This window comes from Eleutherodactylus coqui, chromosome 3 (assembly GCF_035609145.1).
Source record: "Eleutherodactylus coqui strain aEleCoq1 chromosome 3, aEleCoq1.hap1, whole genome shotgun sequence".
NCBI classification, from domain to species: Eukaryota; Metazoa; Chordata; class Amphibia; order Anura; family Eleutherodactylidae; genus Eleutherodactylus; species Eleutherodactylus coqui.
In genome coordinates, this window is record NC_089839.1 from 249,647,008 (window position 1) to 249,669,716 (window position 22,709).

The following is a 22,709-nucleotide window of genomic DNA, read 5'->3' on the forward strand; positions in this document are numbered from 1 at the left end:
AAGTGACTCCAAAGCACTGAAAATACAGCAAAATGGACCTCACCTACTGCTCAACCATCCAGGATGCCGCCTAGAGGAAAATGACTATCTACTTAAATGGAGAAGCTAATTGAATTCTACTTCCCTCAGTCTCCAGCACGGACCAAGATGAAGTTCGTCGAGAAGCTCTCCTGTCTCCTGTATGGCGAATACCAAAGGGATGAAGCAAAGATCCAATTTGGAGCCATTGATTACCAAGTACTTTTAGCCAAACTTTGCAATATTAATCATAAATCCGAGAAAGTCCTCCACAATGGCTCAATCATCATCATCTCTCCAAGGAATCTCTTGTCTCATTTGACCAACTAAAATCTCAATATCATTTGACCCCATGGTACCAATACAAACATTTTCAAATACACCGGGAAACACAATTTTCATTGACTTAGATCTTACACTTGGTTTTTACTAAGTTTTGGCTTCTGAATCCTCAATTGATCCCAGTCTTTCTCTGTCACATCAATTTTTTAAGATACAGGATACCCTAAATTTTTCTCAAAAAACATACAAAATGAACATACAGTGGCAAATCAAAAAATGACCTGTTTATTTAAAGTTATCTTATTCACACAAAAGATATATTGTTTTTGCACGTCAAATTGTGTGCAAGTAGTAACAGTTAAGGTAAAAATTTATGCTTATAGCTTTTCCTGGAGTGCTCAATCTGTGGACAATCTGGCCTGATGCTCCAATAATAGTCGGCCATCATATGTATATCCCATCTACCATGATACCATCCCTCGAAGACCTTCAAATCTTGGTGGAATCGTTCACCTTGCACGTCACTGACCGCTCCAAGGTTTTCCGGGAAGTTATCAAGATGGCTGTGCAGCAAATGTACCTTGACGCTCATGTTGCAACCAAGCATTTTGAAGCTCTCCAAGAGTTTCTGGACAATTTCTGTGTAATTGTTTACTCGCTTATTTCCAAGGAAGTCCTTGACAATGTCTTTGAATGATAACCAAGCATTTAGGAGTTCTGACATTGTCCTGATGAAATGTTCATCTTTGATGAGTTGCTGAATTTGTGGACCTTCAAACACACCGGCTTTTATTTTTTTCAAATGACAGACTAGGAAATGCCAAAATAAGGTACTTAAAACAGTCTCCTTCAGTTGGCTTTAACGAATTGTTTCATGAGACCCAGTTTCATGTGCAGAGGTAGGAATATGATGCTTTTTTTGTCAACAAGTGGCTCATGTAGAAAGTTTGGATCACCAGGTTTGAGGTCAGATCTTGAAGGCCAACTCCTTTCAACCCAATGTTTCTTACGAGCTCTGCTGTCCTACATGCATAGATAACAGGAATACTTGGTGTATCTGCATTGCTGACCAAGAAGGAAGCAATGCAGATGATCCAATTGTGTTTGTGATATTATAACAACTCAATAACTCTATTTATGTCTCCATATACTTCACAAAGAGAAATTGAGTGGTTAATTGGAACTACACTAAATAAATTGCCATTGTGAAGGAGGACACACTTTAAGCTCCGCTTTGAGCTATCGATGAACAGTCTCCATTCAGTTGAGTTATAGATTGGATTTCCCAATTCCTCCATTAAACTATGTATGTTATGGCAATACAGAAAGCCATTGTCACTTCCATAGTATTGCAGAAGTACAATTTCTGTGGATCGAAAGTAAGATACCTTCGCTCCTTGTTCAAGCAAGTTTTTCTCATGCACTCTTGATGCTACGAGTTCTAAAGCCTTTTTTGGTCCCAAATCTCGTGCCAAATCATTGAGCTAATGCGGATCAGATCTCTTATGAATTAAGTCATCTTCAATTTCGAAATCTTTGTCATTGCTGTCACTTAGTTCTTCACCATAATCATATTCTTCAAGAAAGGGTAGTTCAACGAAAACTGGCACTGGGATTTGTACTGAATGAGACACTAGACGTATAGCTGATGGTAGACTAGTATACTCTATTCTACATTTATTTTTCTTATTATAGCCTGAAGTTTTCACTATACAAAAGTAACAGTCACTGGAATGATCTCTTGGCTTTCGCCAAACCATAGGTATACCAAATGACAACTCATCACGTGTTCCCTTCCTCCACATCCGTTAACTCTCAACACACTGCTGCACACCCTGTGAGGGGCACAAGACTTATCTTGATCATCAAGTTTAACTTTGAAATCTGCAAAATAGGCTTGCTTGACAAATGCGCTGATGTTCGCCCTTTGACTAGGGATGGTGAAACTGCCACATATATAGCAAAAGGAACCAGGGCTGCTTAGGCACTTATAACGAGGCATGATCTGAAGGAAAGGACATAAGCTGTAGGGAAAAAACTTGACGTGATAGAAGAAAACCTCCTTCACTATTCACTGATGAATATTGGTTCCCATGTGATCCCAACACAATTTTGAATTTGGTCCTGTAAAGTATTGTCAATGTCAAACTTAGTCATACAAAGACAATAGAAAAGTATTGATAGCCCCGATTATGTACCCAAAAATGATGTCATTAAAAAATATAATTTGTCCTCCAAAAAACAAGCCCTCATATGGGTATGTCGACGGAAAAATGTAAAAGTTATGGCTCTTGGAATGCAAGAATGAAAAAATTTGAAAAATGTGTTGTTTGTTAAGGCTCAAACAGGTTTGATCCCTAAGGGGTTAATCAACCAGATATTTGTTTATGAAAAAATGCTTCTTTATTTTTGAAATTTCAATATATATGGAAAGTCTGGATGTCCTTCAATCAGATTATGTCTGGATAACCGCTGTACATTCATTCACCTTTGCTTTTATCAGTCAGTTGTTAAATCCCAGGAGTTATAGAAGTGATTCTATTTTGTTTTAGCTGGCGTTAGATATTTATCTATTTACTTCTGTTATTCCATTGTTTAAACCAATACAGTAAGTCATCTACTTGCGAACGTTCGAGTTACGAATTTCGCTGGATACCAAAAAACCTGTCTGTTAAGTAGGATGTAATGCTATAGTATTACATCATACTGTACAGTGAACGGACAGGCATTCTATTAACCCATGCCATAGTCAGGGCTTGATAGGCTCTCTGCATAGGCAGCCCTTGGGCATTTTAGAAGGCATCCGGCTGCATCCCGCAATCTTTTCGTGGGATGTTGCACAGGACCCCCGAACGTAGAGTGCAGGCTATTCTTACAGCTGATACCTGCCCGCGACAGCTCCGGTAAGCCGTGCCGCTCATAGGAACTGTTAACTATTTAAATACTGCTGTCAGCAGCGATATTTAAAGAGTTAACAGCTCCGATAAGTGGCGCAGCTTATCGAAGCTGTTGCAGTCTGTAAAAATCAGCCAGCACCCGACGTTGTATGGAGTGGGATCCACCTGCGACCCTCCTTTATACAAGCATTTGTTTGGACATGCGAACAAATGCACTTACGAACAGCTTCCTGGAACGGAACCATTCGTATATAGGGGACATTCTGTGGTTGTCATTTTCCTTCTTCCTTAAGGCCCAATGTCCACGGCCTGCGTGGATTTTCCATGCGGATATCCTCAGCGGATGCACTGCGGATCATCTTGAAAATAATTTTTTAGTGGCTTGCAGGTGATCGTGAATTGTGTGTTTTCCTCTCCCATAGAGATGAATTGAGCCCCATCCGCGATAAAATGGAGCATGCTGGGATTTTAGATCCGCGCGGGGCATCTGCAAAGTACCTAAAAATCAAATCCGTAGGGTTTAATTCAGTTGTGGACACCCCATTGTTTCCTATGGGAAGCTAGAGCTGCGGATCTCCCGCACAGAAGATCCACGCAGATTGGATAAATCTAATCCGCACATGGACATTGGGCCTAAGGGCCTAAGGACAATTATATTCAAAAGTCTTTCAGTGTAAACGCTCTGCACGAGTGCTAGCGACCTTAGTGGTGACATCAGCACTCATGCAGTCATTTAGACCAATGTTTCCCAACTCCAGTCCCTAGGGAAATCCTGAAAACATGACCTGTTGGGGGTTCCTGAAGACTGGAGTTGAGAAACACTGGTTTAGATGACCGACGTACCCTCTAAATGGGACAGTACTCCATAACCGACTTCACTGAAGACACGTATTACATGGCTGCTGATTGCTTTTTTATTGTACTCTCTTTTCATCATAAATGTTGGTTTATTAATATTTGTATCATATTTTATTTTGTTATGAAAACATCTTGTAATAAATATTATTGAAACAAAAAAGGGATAAAATCATGTAAATAAACCCATAATAAAGAATGCTAAATATTTAACTCTACTGCCTGTTTGCACTGTTGGTAGTAATAAACATGTTTTCGACTAATATGGTAGAAGCTCTACTGAGCTCTCCTATTGCTTCAGTACAGACACACACAGGGTTTTTTTTTTTATTGGTTTTCCATATGAATCCAACAGGAAAAAAAATATTGCCATGTTCTATCAGATGCCGAATGTACAGCATTGTTCAACCCTTAAAGAATGGCTTCTAAGGGAAGTATCTTTGTAGTGTGGGGCCGTGTACATCATGGAGTGTCCTTCGTTAAAGTGTAGCTAAACTTTTAAAAACTTTTCTGACAAGTCATAGTGTCACCGCCCTCAGATCAGCAGTTCTGCCTGTTCATTGTAGCAATCGGTGGGGGTCTCAATGTCCCAGCAACTGGACCCCCACTGATCAAAACTTCTGATATGTTGCTATAATATTTCAGAAGTTTTTTTAATAGTTTAGCTATGATATAAGGCCTCAGTCAGACTGGCGTTTTTATGTGCGTATGTTACCTGCGTTTGCGATCTGCATCTATATAGAACCAATGCTTTTCAATGGCAGCGCTCATATGCCTGATATTTACCTGCGCACAAAAATGTGCAACGGTAAATATAGGGCAGCGGATTTTAAAACGCAGGTAACTGCGGCATCTGTCCTTTTTGGATGTGAAACCCCTGGATGCTGTCATATCCAGGGGCTTCACCTTGTGCTCAATGGGGCTGGTGACACTGAGAACATACAGTGAAGATCGCCAATCAGCCAATAAGAGGCAGCACTCACCCATTCATTGAATTCAGCCATTGATTGAATTCAAAGAATGGGTGAGTGCTGCCTCTGATTGGCTGAGTGCAGGGACCAATTAGAGGCAGCTCTCAGCTGTCATTCAATAGCTGAGAGTTGCATCTGATTGGTCACACTGCTCAGCCAATCAGAGGCAGACCTTTCAGCAGGTGGGGATTTTAGGACTCTGTCCTAGCCTACACATTAAAGATGAAAAGTGATCTGCACAAAACAGACTATGTCAGCCTATTGCATGTTTTCCAGTGGCAAGTACTAGAATATTTCCAGATGGAGAGTCATAAGAAAGAACTGATATTTTTATATGTTTAGAATAGAACTCAAATTAAATAATGAGTCATTTTCTAGTTATACATTCCCTTTAAATTGGCCACATAAAAATAGGTTTTCAGGCACGTAGTACAAGACTACAAAGCCCAATCAGATGTGAACGAGGGTAAATGACTGGCTTATTTCATAAACCCACTTAGCAGCCAATATATGGTAGACATACCCCTGCCTGAAAATGTAGCCCTAAGGTAGTTGAGCCCTTTCACAGCTTGAATGCGGCAGGCACGTAGTAAATGCCAAGAACTTTGCTTCCCATGGTGATCTGCTGAAGTAAGACACAGATGTTTTATCTCAGCAGAGCTGGTCCTGCCACATTCTACGGATGTAAGGGCTCCCCAGGGGAGTCATAGTGACCCTGGCTGCGCTCAGACACTTGTGTAAATATTTAGTGCTGCTGCGCGTGACATGCAGTACTGTGACAAGCGGTGTGATAGGTCTAACTGGACCCCAGCCAAATGTGCAGCTGGGAGCAGACTATCCCTAAGAGATTATACAGTCTCTGTCTCAAAATAACCGTCACATTGAATGAAATGACATGAACTGCTGTAAGGTAAACACAATATATTTATATATGTATACTCTATGCAAAGTCTGACTTACACTTAACTTCCTAAGTGGCAGAAGTGTCTCTTACATTACACGCCATGTGTTTGCATTATATATTACATATGCCTAGAAAAGTTCTTATAGCTTTTTCCCATTGGCGCTTTGCTTTTTGCTTTGCTGATCTGTTATGGGAACAGCAAAATGCAAAAGAAAATATTTCTGTTTTCGAGTCCATAAAAATGGCATTGAAGCGGAAGGTCTTCAGTTTCTGTATTTTCCGTATCCATTCCATTTTTTCCAACAGATCAAAAGTGTTGAGTGCTGCTCTTTTGTTTCCAGTTTTGGAAACGGAATCCTTTTTTTTATTGCATCCATCTACTCATTGCGAGGCGGACAACTTGTTTTTCTTTTCCAGTATTGTCTGTGTTCTGCAGGGTGGTGGTGTTTCTTCAATGGATATAGCTCAATAGTTAGCATTGTTGCCTTGCAATGCTGGGGTCCTAGGTTTAAATCTCATCAAGGGCAACATCAACTTTGAAGAATTCCATACAAGCATCACCCTTGGCTAGATTTGAACCTAGAAGGCCAGCACTGCTAGGCAATCACCACACTTGTTATTTCATTGCCAGAGAAATGGAAACTATATGTTACCCCATTCAGCATTTGCTGTTTATAAGGACATTTATAAAACATGTTTAGAATTGCAATTATATCTTCACTTCTTTATTCAACTGTTAGGCTGGGTTCACACGGGGCGGAATTTCCCTGCGACCACTAATTCCAGGGTTGGTCAGCCATGTGGACGAGATTTGTCAAAAATCTCGTCCACACAGAGCGGACAATCCGCTGCCGCGCCTTTTCCCGAGATGCAGCATGTCAATTATTTTTTTTTCCATTACAGCTTTACTCCTCTCTATGGGAGAGCTGGCCACAAGGGAAAAGCATGTGGTGAAGTGGGTTTTGAAGCTGCTCTTATCCCACGGAAATCTCGCATTTTTTCGCTGCGGCAAAACTGTGAGATTTCCGTGGTTAAACCGTCCTGTGGAAACCCAGCATTTTAAGGTTATTGTCTGTAAATCTGTTCATGTCAGTCAAAAGCTGAGCACAAATTTGGAACTAACGTTTACTGAAAACGGCCATATACTTACTAACACAGGAGGGCAACCATGTGCACCACCTCTACATGCAGGCAGCCAAAACTGCCAAATGAAGGAACTAGAACCCAAAAATCTGTAAGAAGCACAAATATGTTGTTGAGAAAAAAAAGTTGTCCTTTGTAACACAGTGTTATTGGCTCATGTGAAAGGGCCCTTAGTAAACCCTTTGGAATTGCTTTGATTTCTGCATTCATTATTAATCACAGGCAGCTCTCGGCTGTCATTCATTCAGCGAGAGCTGCCTGTGACTGGCTGAGTGCCTCGGCCAATCAAAAGCAGCTCTTTCAGTCGGTGGGGATTTTACTTCTCCGCCTGCTGAAAGAACTTCAGTGCAGACCCGGGGACAGTGTAGACAAGATGTGGCTGTGCCCGGCAGCTGAAGAAAGGTGAGTATGTTTTGTTTTTTTTATTTTTTACACTAGTGTGGCTTGTTTTTCAGGGAAGGGCTTATATTCAAAGTCTTCCCTGAAAAACAATTAAGGGGTGCCAGTAGCTGTGTTCTCTAGCGCAGCTGCGCTAAGGAATTCTTTATTCCCTGTGGGAATGAAGAACTCCTTTGCCGCATCTGTCACATCTGGCAAATCTTCATCCTTGCGGGGGACACGACAGCGGCGGACAGGTATATATATATATATATATATATATATATATATATATTTTATTTACACTAAAAGGGATGATTTTCAGGGAAGAGCTTGTATTTAAAGATTTAAAGCTCTTCCCTGAAAATCACTTCAGGGGTGCCGGCAGACCATTGCCTACCATGGAGCCGTTGGCAGCAGCCACGGCTCTATTAAAGGCAATATATGCATTCCCTATGGTGCACGCATGTCCTATCTTTGCCGGCTCACGCCTGTAAAACATGGACATATGAACACACCGAATTCATGAATGGGTGACTGAGAGCTGCCTCTGATTGGCTGAGGGCTGGGACCAATCAGAGGCAGCCCATTCAGCAGGCGGGGATTTTAAATCCCCGGCTGCTGAATACTACAGAAAACAGTTCAGGAAAAGAGCCAGCTGGACGTGGCTGATCTCTGGCAGCTGCAAAAAGGTGAGTATATATATTTATATTTTTTACACTTTTTTTGGATGCTTTTCAGGGAAGGGCTTATATTTGAAGCCCTTCCCCGAAAATTAATACAGCAAGTGCCAGCAGCCCAATGCTTTCAATGGAGCCGTCTGTATTGCCAGCTCCATTGACTTCAGTGGGAGAACATTGTTTTCCTCTGCCACAGCTGTGACAGCTGTGGCAGAAAAGAACGATCTTTAGTATATGTTTTCAATGGGGTTGGCGCTGCTGCCGCGGGCCCCATTGAGCGCACATGCAAGAACAGCGATTTGCGCAGAACGCAGTTACATGCGTTCTGCAAATCGTTGTGTCATATAATTTTCGGCACATCCACATAAAAAACCAACATGTGACCGATCCCATTGCAAAGCATTGGGTATATATATATATGCAGATCGCCAGCGCATCTGCAAATCGGGCAAAAAAGCGCCCGTGTGACTAAGCCCTGAGTGTGATTTTTAGCGAAAAAATATGTTGCATCCTGGAAAGCCCTCACTCAGCTTAAATCCTATGAATGACTTCGAATGCCTACATAGAGGCACCTGTAAGCTTTTTGCTGCATTGGCCGCTGCTAAGATGCCTCCCCCTCCCTTTTTTCCCTTGCTACTATAGGACTCAATGGGACCTGCTGGCGTATATAGGCCAAAAGATAGTTCCAGAACTATCTTTTTGCCTAATGTACATGCATAGGTGTGCATTTTGGTTGCATATGTTCCATTTTCCACGGTTCAGTGTTTTTACATGCCGTATATTCACCCATGTGAACGGATGCATTGGAAACCAATGGCTCAGATGGTCGCTTATATCATCTGGGAGTAAAGACATTGTCGTTTATGCACTCGTGTGAAAGAGCCCTAAGTGATAGAGGGGCCTTTGCCCTACCTAAGGCTCCAGGGCCTGGTACAACTGATACCCTGCATTCCCTATAGCTATGCCCCTGAACTTAAGGCTCCTGGGCCCAATGTAAAGGCTGAACATCTGCAGAGCTGTAGATGAGCTTTTTTTCAATTAGAGCAAAGATTTAGTTCCCTGCCGCTAAGTCTGTATGTAAATACAATGGCCAAGCCACAGTGGATTGGTGCTGCCCTCTGTGCCACTCCCTAACTGCACAACCATTGCAATCAATGGACAGCAGTGTGGTATGTGTTCCTTGGCTGCCACTAGTGGCTCTGTAGCAGATGGTTCATGGGCTCCACTGTTTGACTTCAGTCAATCCGAGTCTGTGGAGGGGGTGAAAAGAGTGTGTTAGCCAGGGGAAGCTGAATATACAATATGCTTCTTGTCAGATCTTGCAGGTAGCGTTTAGTGATATGGCACAGGACCTGTATGCCCCCAAGAGTTCAGGAGCCCAGATGCAACTGCAGTCACTACAACCTGTATAGCTCTGCCTCTGCTCCCGTTAGTAATAGATGAAACCAGAAGAGGGCACTCAAGAGCCAAAGGCAATTTAAGTGCCTTACAATTACCCTAAGTCTGATTTACACACAGCGATTATCGCTCAAAATTCTTCCAAACAACGGCTTTTAAACAATAGCCATTGCGTGTAAATGTCTGCCCAGCATGCACTTACCATGCACTCTTCATCCATCGCTGAGTTCATATAAAGCATTTGTCCCTGATAAGGGGGACGGTATGCTATGTTCTCCGCGGGCAGTGCTGATAGCATTGTATGCATCCTGCTGCCCGCGACAGAACTAAAGGGATGTATTTAGAGAACAGACCACTCGCTGTTCTCTAAACACATACAGATGAAGCTAGTTAGCTACTAATGGGCTGATTAGGCCATTAGTAGCTAATAAAAAATGATCGCTCAAAACTGTCAGTTTCTGATCGACTTTTTTTGCGTGTAAATGGACCTTTACGCTCCTGCACACGTCTTTAGACTATAATTCATGTTCTAATTTGCATCTAAAGCAAAGACTATAGGTTAAAATAAAATAGTCAGTAATCCGCTGACAGAGAGGGATAAATCTAGCTTTCCCGTTCCTTCCACAGATTGCCTCTGGGGCTAATTACAGTCATTCTGCAACTGGTGTTTATACATTTCCTGACAATTATGCAGAATGTCTCCAAAGCTGGGCTCTCGATGAAAAATAGGGATCTTGTGGGAAAATATTACATTTACACATTACTTCCAGTCTATTCCCTCCCCAAGGATGTAAAATGCACACGAAGAATATGACACTTGCCCCCGTTACCATGAAAAGCACAAAGATTACCCATAAAATATGACTTGTTTATACCGATCCGGGACAGAGGCAGCGAGCTCATTCCTTTTATTTAAGTTTGACCTTGTTTGCAATGAAGCTTAGCGGTATAATATTATAATATGCTGACAAATTATTCCGCATTCTTATCTCAGGACGCTATTCTAGTCTATGTTAAAATGTTCTAACCCCAATGCATCTGTAAAGATGTGGCAGTGATGTCAGCTAGATGCACAAAAATCCCAAACATGTAGAGCGGAGTACGTATTTCGTGTAGCGCTGATTTCGTAATTGGCATTACCCATTATGATACATTATTGCGTATTCTATGATTTTAGTAAAACTACAAGTAAATCCATTACATTATCTGAACTGAGAGATATCACAATGCATACAGTAATTGCAGCCCAGTGTTAAATGACTAAGGGCTCGTGTCTACGACTTTCACCAAGTATTACGTAGGCGTTGCAAGGCCGCGTGGTGCGCTGTGAATGGAGTAGGCACTGCATATCCATACGCACGAGAAACAGATCGCAGCACGCTCTTTTTCTTTGCGTACCATGAAGCGTGAGCCTTACACATCGGTATAGGCAGCGCATAAAACGCTGTTCATACTAATGCATTGTGTACGGGCGGTGTTTTCATAAGCAATCCCGCTATGAACAAGAACAGGGAATTAAAAAAAAAATCTCATTGCGCCTGACCGCGTGCATGTGATTGTTTACAAACATTGGTAAAACACTACTGGTCCCCCACAGCGTTTTACCGATACGTTTGTGGACATGAGGCTTTAGGGTGCTTTCACGTCCGCGGTGGGGATTCTGCTTTCCCGCTCCATTCAGGAAGCAGGAAAGAGGAATTTCCTGGCCAAACGGATCCGTCTTATGACGTAACCAAACAGCGCCAAATGGACCTTATTGACTACAATGGCGTCCATTCAGTTTCCACTCAGCTGCCCAGCATTTCGCCGGAAGAAAAAGTGTTGCGCTCAGCATTTTTTCTTTTGGTATTTTGTACCGGATCTGCGAGTGAACTTCCGAATGTAGGTCTGAAACCACCTTAAGGGATGTTAACATTAGGATTTTCAAGATACAAGCATATTCCATCATAAGCACACCTAAATAGCAGATTTTTAAAACTTATCCTTTAAATGGCTAGCCATGCATTTCTATACATTTGTGTCCGTTTAACATTAAAAAACATATGTTTTTCACTGTTTACTTTTTTTAACCAAAATTTTGTAGTTGCACCCTTTTGTTACCTGATGGACAAGCCCTCCCTGAAGGATCTTAGTCTGCTACTAGTAGGGACCTGAAGCAAACATTTATAACTTTTGAAAAGGACTTACCAGCAGGACTTTGAGCTGTATTTGACCATATATCATGTAGTTCCAGCAAAAACCACTAGATGGCACAGTGCTTTAAGGGGTTGTCTGAGTTATAAGACCTAAGGACAACCCCTTCCCAATGCAGTAAAATAACAAATAGTGATATACTCACCCCTCCTCACTCCTGTTGTATCCTGTGATGGTGCAAGGTGCCCTGCTCCAGTCTATGTTTACAGTTGCAGACCTGTTCAGATTACTGAATGTCACAGGGGCTGCAGCCAGCAACAGAGCGCATAATTTCCAGTCATTGGTACAAGGCTTGTTAAGAAGTCTGATAATGACTTGCAGGGATGCTGCCTTCCAATAGGTGGTGCTGTAGGAGTATTGTTCCATCTCCTCATTTGCATATTTCCCAGAGCATGCATGGCCATACAAGTCTCCTTACACTTACAAGGTGCTCTCCCTAAGGAGAAATGATACCTTTCTCAACCCCTGGAGAAATTTGTAAGGTAAAAACTGGTGGTTGGTGTGTGCTTCTGTAGGACACTGATTCCCGAAAAACATCTATCCACTTCAAAGGATAGAAATTATAATAATGTTATGGGAAGAGGAAAATGATGCTTGGTGCTGGTTGTTCACAATGGTATATAGTTGTTTTTAACAATAATCTGGACAGCTAGCAGGATCTGGTATATAGGACAGGCTGATATAATAGACAATATTAGAATTAATTAAAAGAATGATAAGCGATCACAGAACGGCTCATAAGAAATGTTTTATAACATGCAATAACATTATCCAGCATAACATGTTATTAGCCAGGAAAAGTCATAAAATGATAATTATTTTTATCTACATAACAGATCGAATGCAAAATTATAATCTATATTTTATGAGATGGAATTGTTTGGTTTACCATGAAAAAAAATCCATATCTGTGTCATACCGGCAGGTCCTAGATCACGTGATTTAAATCCACTGATCGTGCTGTTTATTGGCTTTTCAGAGATCCTGCTGATAGCCTCCACTACCGGCAGGATCCTGGGTCATTCAGATTTTTTAGACATTTGATAAGATTACATGTTTTTCCATTTACTGTAATGTAAAAAAAACGAAGAACAGGTTTCCATACTTTTCTGTGGGACATGAAAGAGTGGTATGTTATGCTTCTCTATCCTATAAAAAACTACAGAAAAGTAAGGGGGGTCAAATGTAATAAAAAAATATGAACTTTTGGACTACATTACACCAAGCATAGTCATTGGGTACGTCAAGCAATAGGTTGTAATTAGAGATGAGCGAACGTATCTTTTCGGGTGTTTTTGCACTCGAGCACCGCTTTTTCCAAGTAACTGACTACTCGGACGAAAAGATTCAGGGGTGTCGGGGGTGAGCGGGGGGTTTCAGAGGGGAGTGGGAGGGGGGGAGAGAGAGAGACCTCCCCCCTGTTCTCCACTGCTACCCCCTGCTCCACCACGCCGCCTCCCAGTGCCCCCCGAATCTTTTCATCCGAGTAGTCAGTTACTCGGAAAAAGCGGTGCTCGAGTGCAAAAACACCCGAAACGAGTACGCTCGCTCATCTCTAGTTGTAATACATTTCATACAATAATATGTACATACTTGACAGCTTTTAAAATCTGAACGGCCACTAATTCTGTTCTGCTACATCTTATCTGTTGCACTATTCCTCATTTGGTTTTAGCCTATTTAGGAACACTGTGACATGCCCTTTGGGTGAAAATTGCCAACTTTATGTAATAGTAATTTATTGCATCTTTTTATCTCTGCACAGTATGTTTAGTATGCGAGATACTATTGATATAGCCTGCGCTACACATAGAAAGGTATTTTCATATTAACTAACACCACTGGGAATCACTAGTTTAATCTGGGTGCTTCCATTTAATGACAAAGTACATTTACAGACTACAGAAAATATACAGCAGGGTGTAAAATCACCCTGAAAATAGTAAAGAAGATGAAGACACAATCAAGTAGCATATTATAGATAGATTACGATAGATAGATAGATAGATAGATAGATAGATAGATAGATAGATAGATAGATAGATAGATAAGCCATATAATATTATCCTTATTAACCCTTTGCAATCCAATTTTGGATTCAGGGTTTCCTAGGGGACTCTCTCTGTCTGCCATTATACAATGGCGCCATCTGCTGGCTAGAGCCAGTACTGCGGTATGGGACATGCTGGAGAGGCCCCTGACATCAGAGCGGTCAGTAATCTACAGTAAGAAAACCCCGCCGGACGTCTTCCGACATCCGAGCTATACAGCCTTCAATGAGAATGTCTTTAGACATCAGACAGTGGATTGGAAAGGGTTAAGTCTATCTTGCTTTGTATTAGTTCCTCATTTCGTGGAAAGTGGACAAAACTTGATCTACTTTGGAAAGTCCGAAGTGTGAAATTTAGTGAAATTTGCAGAAATCGTAAATTCATGATTATGTACTTGCCGGAGACCTTCTAAACACTGAATTATTTACTTTGACAGGTCAACATTGATCACTTCACCAAAGCCGTGACCATGAAGAACCTGGTGGAGCCATCAACTTCAAGTTTCGAACTGGCTCAGAAGAAGATCTTTGCCTTAATGGAGAAGGACTCCCTGCCCAGATTTATCCGCTCAGAGATCTATCAGGAGTTAGTGAAGTAGCAGTGTAATAGAGCTGTGCAGTGAACCTCCGTCACACCTTGGGTGTCACTTTCTGGTTTGCTGGTCAAGTTGTTTCTGCAATTGCCTTTTCTTATGGCCCTTTCATTTGACTGTTGTTGCCAATCTGTCCATTGTTTTATAGACTATAGAAGCTTGCACAATTTCTTAATTCTTAATAGTACTAAAACACAAAAAAATAATAAAAAGTTAGCCAATCAAAGTCAGTTACCATGTTTTGGACAATGTGGATAGATGTAGAAAACCAATAATAGTGGAATGCAGTGGTCACAATGGTTTGTTACTTCTATTGGCCCACATGTCCCGTATGATTTTGAAAGAGAAGGTCATTGATTAGTAATAAAAGAATGTTATAATTAGAGCTGAGCGAATGTACTCTTCCGAGCTTGATGCTCGTTCGAGTATTAGCATACTCGACGGTGCTCGTTACTCGAGCGAGCATCACGTCGTGCTCGACCCCGCCCCAGTTTTCTTAAAGCCATCTCAAAGAACTCTTGTACAGACATCTAGTAAAGCAGGAAGAACAGAAGTTCTCAGTGAAATTGGATGTTGTTACAAGTAACCTATTTAATATACTTAGCCACATCCCCTACCAATTTGTACGTCAACACCTCTGACCATGAGGAACCCTTCAAGTCTCCCTATAATATTACATTGATTTGTTGCAGCTTATACACCTTCTAAAATGCATTCACATTGCATGTACATGTCCTAGTGGCCTGCAGAGACTGTCTTAGTAAGTTATTTTCTGAAGGCAATACTTTCCCATATAGGGCTTGTAGGGTGGCACTTCAAGCCCCAGGATAAGTATTTGTAAAGGAGACATGTTGTAAGGTTCCGGGAATCGGGTGAAAAGCTTACAGAGGGGTTTTCTAAGAAATGGATAGTTTCAAAGTACAGGATGACCTAAATTATATTGCATGGGGATGAAAGCTCAGGTGTAATGGTGTTTGCACTTTGGGATAAAGGGGCCTTATGTGGTAAAGTGGCATTGAAAGTTTCAGGTAAATGGGGTTGGTGGGATGGCTACTCAAGGCAGGTCAGTATGAGCTTTTACATCTGGGACTAATCTAAAAATACTAATTTGCTTAGAGAGTACTTTATCATTTTTAGAAGCAAGTAATCCCAAAATAATGCAATTAACTATTCAATTTGGCAACTACATTCTCTCTTATAAGTAAAAACTAAAAAGCATATAATGATATCTGACAATACAGTCTCATAGCCCTGAGTATGAGCAGTAAATATCCCTAGCTTGGTGTGTGAATATAAATAAGAAGGCGGCCCTATAAGAATAAGCTAAGGTTTTAATAAAACTAACAATTAAGCCATTCTTTCCCTACCGAGGTGTAAGACCAGAGTCCATTCCAAGATCAGAGTTCATTCCAAAGGCTTGAGTCAATAATTACATTTTCTTGTAGCTACGGGAAATCTTTGCTGCCAAGAATGTTCTGATTGGTCGGGGAGAGTCGCCAACTCCGTACATCCGTACATCGTCTCCTGAGTCATGAAACACAACTGTACTATGTCCTGTCAAGTGTTAAACCTGGCTTGGTTTACACATGGAACAGCCTGTACATGAGGGATCCTTTCTGTGAGGCAGGCACATGGGCTCAATAATTGCTTTACATGTAACCTAGGACAGTACTTTATATGGAAACTATGGAAACACTACTCAGATTGTCAGTAAATGCTTACATTCCCTTTAGATGGGTTCTCTGGTTGAGTATGTGTTTATATTGTTTGTCTTTCATTTATGAGTTTTTTTCTAAAATAAAATGTATAAAACTTGTGACACATAATGGCAATCCTGAAATTTTTGAGTATCAATCATGTGTATACAATGTTGGCGAGTCTCTTAATCGTACTACTAGTTCTGGATTGGTCCAGACTAAAAATGGCTATAAAGATTCATAGACAGTTTAGGCTCCTTTCACATAACGTTTAGAGCAGGGTTGTCCAAACTTTTCTGGCCCGTTGTCATATTGAACCGCTTCCAAGAGCTACAATAAAGGTATTATCATCTAAGACCTTCATGACTTATCGAAAGTGTATGACAAAAGTGTCTGATATGTGCAGGTTCCAATTTTTAGACCTTCACATGTCAGAAGACTAGGGGTCCCCTTTCTTCCCGAAATCAACACTCCAGAGAGGAGGAGACCATGCATGTGGTTCTCTTCATTGTAGATTACGAGTGTGGTGGTAACAGCTTAGTATTTCAAAAACTTCCTAACTACAGTAAAGAGAGTTAGAAGCATAAACAATGACCTCTAAAGGTACCTTTACACCGGGTGGCCATCTTCCAAATAATTGCTCAAAAAGTGAATGCAAACAGCTGCTGGTCCGTGTAAACATGGCCATCAATGATGATGAGTAGTAATTTGCTTACTATTCGCTAGTCATTTTATCATCCAATATAGGCTTTAAAGCCTACATTGGAGGTATATGTTGGGAAGATCTCTTCCTCCGACGTATCCCACTGTAGAGGCATACAATAGAATATTTCACTAATTGGCCCCAGTATGTTGTAATCATTTTTTAACTGTATACCTTAATACTCATTAGCGTAGTCTATTATGCTTTTCCATAATGCCAAAGAAAAGTTATACAAACATATACTGGCCCGATGGAGGTTGAAGGGACACTCTTTGGGTCTCTGTTGGGTAAATGTAACTCTATAGATGCATTTGGCATATACACCCGGAGCTGTTCCTAGCATATACGCCAAATATAGTATCTGAACCTGATGTGGATAGAGACATAATAAGTATTGCATCTTTGCTGAATTTATACCTACTTCTTCCATTAAGGTTTTTGCAGTCTTAGCTAAGGTTACCTAGCAATCACTTGTCTTCCTAGCTCCATTTCAGTATATGTATTCTTAAATGGTCCCTAAATATTATATCAAGTCAAGAGAGAAAATACCCATAGAGCCAAGATACGTAATGTTATAAGGAGATCTGTAACAGTTTCAAGCCTGACAGTATATAAAAAATATCAACACAAAGAACTATTATATGTTAACTACATCATCCTTACAAAAGGTTCACAGTTCAATGGATTTGATGATAATTAGAGCCCATTCAGCTATCTATAATATTAAGCAGGACACCTTGGCAATAACAGGAAATAATACCAATATGTTAATGCTTTGCTTGGAATCGTATTCTGGCCTTCTGCACAGCTCCATAACCTGCAAATTGAAACAGTGTGTCTTCTACCTGGTTTATTCTTGCAATATGGTAAATGCTGTATTCTTGCTTTGTAGGAGAAATACCAATCTAAGGTTCTGTATGAGTTATTAAAGTTATCAGATATCCATGTCTTAGGACCAAACGTACTGTATCACAAAAAACAGACAAAAAAATGTAAAAAAAAACAGTAAAGCTTAATATTTGGCGATCTGGTATCAGTTGTTCAGTAGACTAGCCCGGTATCACATTATAGAAGAAGTCTAGTAATTAAGAGATAAAGAATGGTTGATCTATGGGTGAGCTGTGAATGGATGGGATTACTCTCATGTCAGCCAACATGAGACATCTATCACTTAAGGTTTAGTATAGTCATGCAGCCATTGTGAAAAAATATGTTTAAGCATTCACTGAAGAACGTGGCAAAAGCTAACGATTTACTGGTGGCTAGTACACTGATAAGCTGCATACTGAGTAGGAGTTTCCAGGGCTATGGCAGAGAAGTGGTTTGAGTTCCCATCTCACCTTTCAGGGTACTTGCCCTGCAAGAACCCAAGGTTACCAGTTGGGTTTTTCTGCACATTTTAGGCAGTATAAATGCCACATCCTTATTAGATTATATGGTTCACAAAGTACATGTACTTCAAATTGTCTTCTAAAAAGGTATGATTGGTGTTTAAATTGCCCCTCTGACATAATTTTTGAAGTTTAGTAATGGTCTACAAAACGTAATAATTACCAATCCATGTAATGTGTATGGACACAGATCAATGTCATCTGTCAAAAGGTCACAATTAGTGTTGAGTGAATCAAAACAGTTGAACTCTATTTCGAGTCGAATTTTGCTTTAAGTTCAGTTCAGCACATACCTGAATGGTTTGTCTTGGCCGAACCTACTGAAATTCTTCCTCCTTGAATGTGGCTCAGTGGTTAGCACTGTTGCCTTGCAGTGCTGGGGTTCTAGGTTAAGATCTGATCAAGGACAACATCTGCATGGATATTTGTGTGAGATTCTACAAATATTCATACAAACTTCATGCAGATGTTGTTCTTGTTCATATTTAATCCTAGGACCCCGGCATTGCAAGGAACAGTGCTAACGAGTGAACCACCATGCTTCTTCTTCTGAAGAAGAAGGACTTTCATGGCTCTTAGACAGTTTTATACAACAGTTCTAGGGGGATTGGTGAAGTTCTGGTTGGTTCAAACTAATTCGGACCAAACTGAACTTTTTGCCAAAGTTCGGTGAACCAACCGAAGCAAACTTTTCAAAAGTTTGTTCAACATTAGTCACAGTTTAATAACCTATGTCTATAAATCAGACTCACTATGCCTTTTCAATAATTATAAATTATTTTGGTCATACACTGGAAAGATTACAATGAAGCAACATTGTCAGGTGTCACTCCCTTTCATCTGCTGCCTTTTCTTTTGCAACAGGGAGACACATAGGTATACATAGGAGCTGTATAGAGATGAGCGAGCATACTCGCTAGAGACAATTACTCGATCGAGCATTGCCCTTAGCTAGTACCTGCCCGCTCGGAAGGGTTGGTTCGGCTGCCGGCGCAGGTGAGAGGTGAGTTGCGGCAGTGAGCAGGGGGGAGAGAGGGAGAGAGAGATCTCCCCTCCATTCCTGCCCGCTCTCCCCGACGCTCCCTGCCCGCCGCCAATAGCCAAACCTTTTCTTCCGAGCGGGCAGGTACTCGCTAAGGACAATGCTCGATTGCCCTTAGCGAGTATGCTTGCTCATCTCTAGAGCTGTATACAGAAATGGTATGCATATTTAATGCACACTCTTTCATTTCTGTGGGTGCCATATGCCGCTCTATGTGAATATGGAGGCATGTAGACTATTACTATTATTATTGTTCATATTCGAACGATACCCTATTTGTAATACCTTATCTGTGGGAATATTCAGTAGCAGGACATTGATTATATTTCCACTGGTACAAGGACTTACAGAGAAAGTTATGATGCACAGATGGTGTCTCCTATATATTATATAATAGCAGCTCTGTCGCCTCTCTTAACCGTTTCACCAGTACATGTATTACCTGCACTCGCATGATAAAAATGATGTGCTCGTAAATATTCCTGTATTGATTTCACTGAATACATCACCAAGAATGACAGAACGGAAGGCCACTTATAATATTTCTTGAGGAGAGCATCAGCTGCACATCAACATATCCACAACTTTATGTAGCAGAATAAACACTTATGAATGCTAAAAATAATAAAAAAAATACTTTTTGTCATATAACTGGGCATTACGTCAATGTCAATTCTGCTAACTCTTCTATTAATGGAAATATGACCTTCAACACTTGGAACACATACATTTGACCCGATCAACATGACCATATACCACGATCTACGTAATGTATTCACTTCATTTACCTACTATTTCTGGCAGCAGAATAATTGCCAGTTACACACATTGGTCTTTGCGACTGCAACTCTTTCCATAGATTTCGGGTTTTGTGTAGATTCTAAGTCATAGTGGGAACACACAACTCATGACATTTTGAAGCAATGATTTCCGAGTCGGCCTGTTTGCTTATTAACCAGGCAAGGGATGCATTCACAGATCTACGGTAATAAATAAACAAAGTTAGGCGCCAGCCATAAAATGTTAGGCGCCCGCGCTCCCGGGATTAAATCAACCTTGTTTAAACCTTCCCTCTGTGGATTATTAAAGTTTATCATGTACAGACTCCCTTTATCATTTGGATACAGATACACAATCTTACATTATTATCCAAGATGATGATTGCGTTCCTTCTAAGATACGTTAATACAACTCGAAGAGGTCATAAACACTGCAATGACGTGCAATAAGTAACTAGCCAGAGTCGAGCGTGTTCCTTGTCTGAAGCATCACTTCTTGGTAAGAAACACTGCCAGGTTGTTTCCTGGATAACGAAATGTTGCCTTCAAATATCTGGCTTGATAATCATACCTAAAAAGGTCACAGAGAGGAATCAGAAGGACATTGATGAACTTAAATCACCGCTGTGTTATGTTTTCCTGTTGCTAGGCATTCACTGAGAATCCAAAAAGCGTATCTTGCCCGCGCACCATTGCATAGTACAGAGTATATAGCATTCCTTCAAGTACTGTATGTAGTATGAAAATGCCATACATGATGTGTCTGCCTGGCTTTCCATATAATGCTCATTGGTGAGGACCAATCTAAGGCTGGCATTTTTTGTTTCTGTCTAGCTGTTCCATTGTGGAAGCAGCTAGACAGAAATAAAATGGAGATTAAAAATGAAAGGCAATGGATAGTTTCCATTTGCTCCCATTTGTTCAAACAAAGGCTGGACAAATATCTGTCCGGGATGATTTCGTGATCCTGCACTGAGCAGGGAGTTGGACCCAATGACGCTGGAGGTCCCTTTTAACTCTACCAGTCTGTGAGTCTGTTTTTCAATGTTAAAAAAAAAAAAACAGAAACATTGTAATCCATTTTGGTTCCGTTCTTTAAACTGGAAACCAAAGTGCGTCAGTCTGCACTTTCGATTCAGTGTAAAAAAAGGAATAGAGACGGAAAATTGAGAAACGAATTGCATCTATGGGCAGGAAATGCTTCTATGGGCAGCAAAACTGAAACATTTTCTTTCCATTTAGCTGCTCCCATGGCAGAACAGCTAGACGGAAACAAACTGCTAGTATGAACTTGGCAGTCGTCATTTATAATTAAAGGTTGGCTCATGCACATGGCTGCATTACAGTTCTGCACTGTACAGAGTTGTAATGCAGTACCCATATAATTCTACGGGGCCATACTGTGCCTCCATATGCCTCTCACTTTCTACAGTGGTTTACAATATGAAGGTCATAGAGTTATATCTAATGATAACGAAAATAAATCGTAGCATGCTCCATAGGATGGGGTATTAGGGGGGTTTCACACTGTTTTTTGGGGGAGGAAGGCTGCCATTTCTGTAGCATTTTTTTGATACAAAGCCAGAAGGGGATCCAGCAGGAAGGAGAAGACCTCCTATATATGTCCCATATCTTTTGAATCCATTTCTGGTTTTCGGTAAAAAAGTGACATATCAAACTATGTGAAGCCACCCACTGAGGGGTATTTATACCAGGAGGTTGCATCATAAAGCACTACAAGGAGTACCTTTGGCTATATACAGTAAGAGAGCCTTAGGGACTGCACGTGCCACCATACCGGCTAAATGTACCTGTCCCTATCATGTGTATGAACCTTTGACAAAGCAGAAAAATGCAGTCTATAGGTTTCTAATTTATGTCGTACCACAATCAACATCAATAGATGCACATTATATTCCCCAAACAAAAAGCAAACTAACATTTTCTGACAAATATATCCCATATCATAATCAGACTAATAAAGCTAATATTGGGGTGCAGCAGTTTAACTACTGAGGGTTTACTCCATCTCTGCAGTCTCCTGGCAGAATGTGATGGTGATGTGTTGCATGTACTGTATATGATTAAATATTTCTCTTTGGATCTATCTGGCTATCATTATATATATATTCTATGTAACACTGCATGTGAAATAAATGGTGATAATTCGCCTTGTGTTTGTGTAATCAGTGCTTGTGTAGACAATAGTGAATGGTAAAATGCAGTAGATGGTTTCTGATGTGACTGGTGACCTAAGGAGATCATATACCATCTGTCATTAGTTACTTGCAATGAGGTATTGATCACCATGAGGAATACGTACAATGATCTGTTGATCCTGTATGTAAAGGCCCATTTAGACACAACAATTATTGCTCAAAATTCACTCAAAAGTCGTCTTTTGAGGGATATTCATTGCCTCTAAACGCGTGGCCATCGTGCACTTTCGCCATCGTTTGTTCATCACTAATTTTTCGCCAGCTAGAAATCAGCGATGAGCCTTATGAGCTCCGCCCACTAATATCTCAGCAGGCAGTGCTTATAGCATTCTTTCAGCTTGTATCCTGCTGGCAGCTCTCCGCAGGACACGAGCTGAAAGTGCCGTGAACAAAACAGCTGTTTGCATATACAAAACAGCTGCATTGTTCTCAGAGCTATCACGGCGGTATCCCGCTCCACCTGCATTAACTCTTTAGTAGCTAATTAGCTACTTAGAGTTATGCAAAGATGATTGC

The 22,709-nt window shown here is 40.8% G+C and overlaps 1 protein-coding gene across 1 annotated transcript in view; it reads left to right on the top strand.

The window, feature by feature from the left end:
- Window positions 1–22,145, top strand: part of RGS5 (regulator of G protein signaling 5) — a 105,407-nt gene extending 83,262 nt beyond the window's left edge. The window contains exon 5 of the mRNA XM_066597253.1: window positions 14,207–22,145. Coding sequence (XP_066453350.1) covers window positions 14,207–14,368 — 162 coding nt within the window. The 3' untranslated portion in view covers window positions 14,369–22,145. The remainder of the gene's footprint in view (window positions 1–14,206) is intronic.
- The last annotated feature ends 564 nt before the right edge of the window (window positions 22,146–22,709 follow it).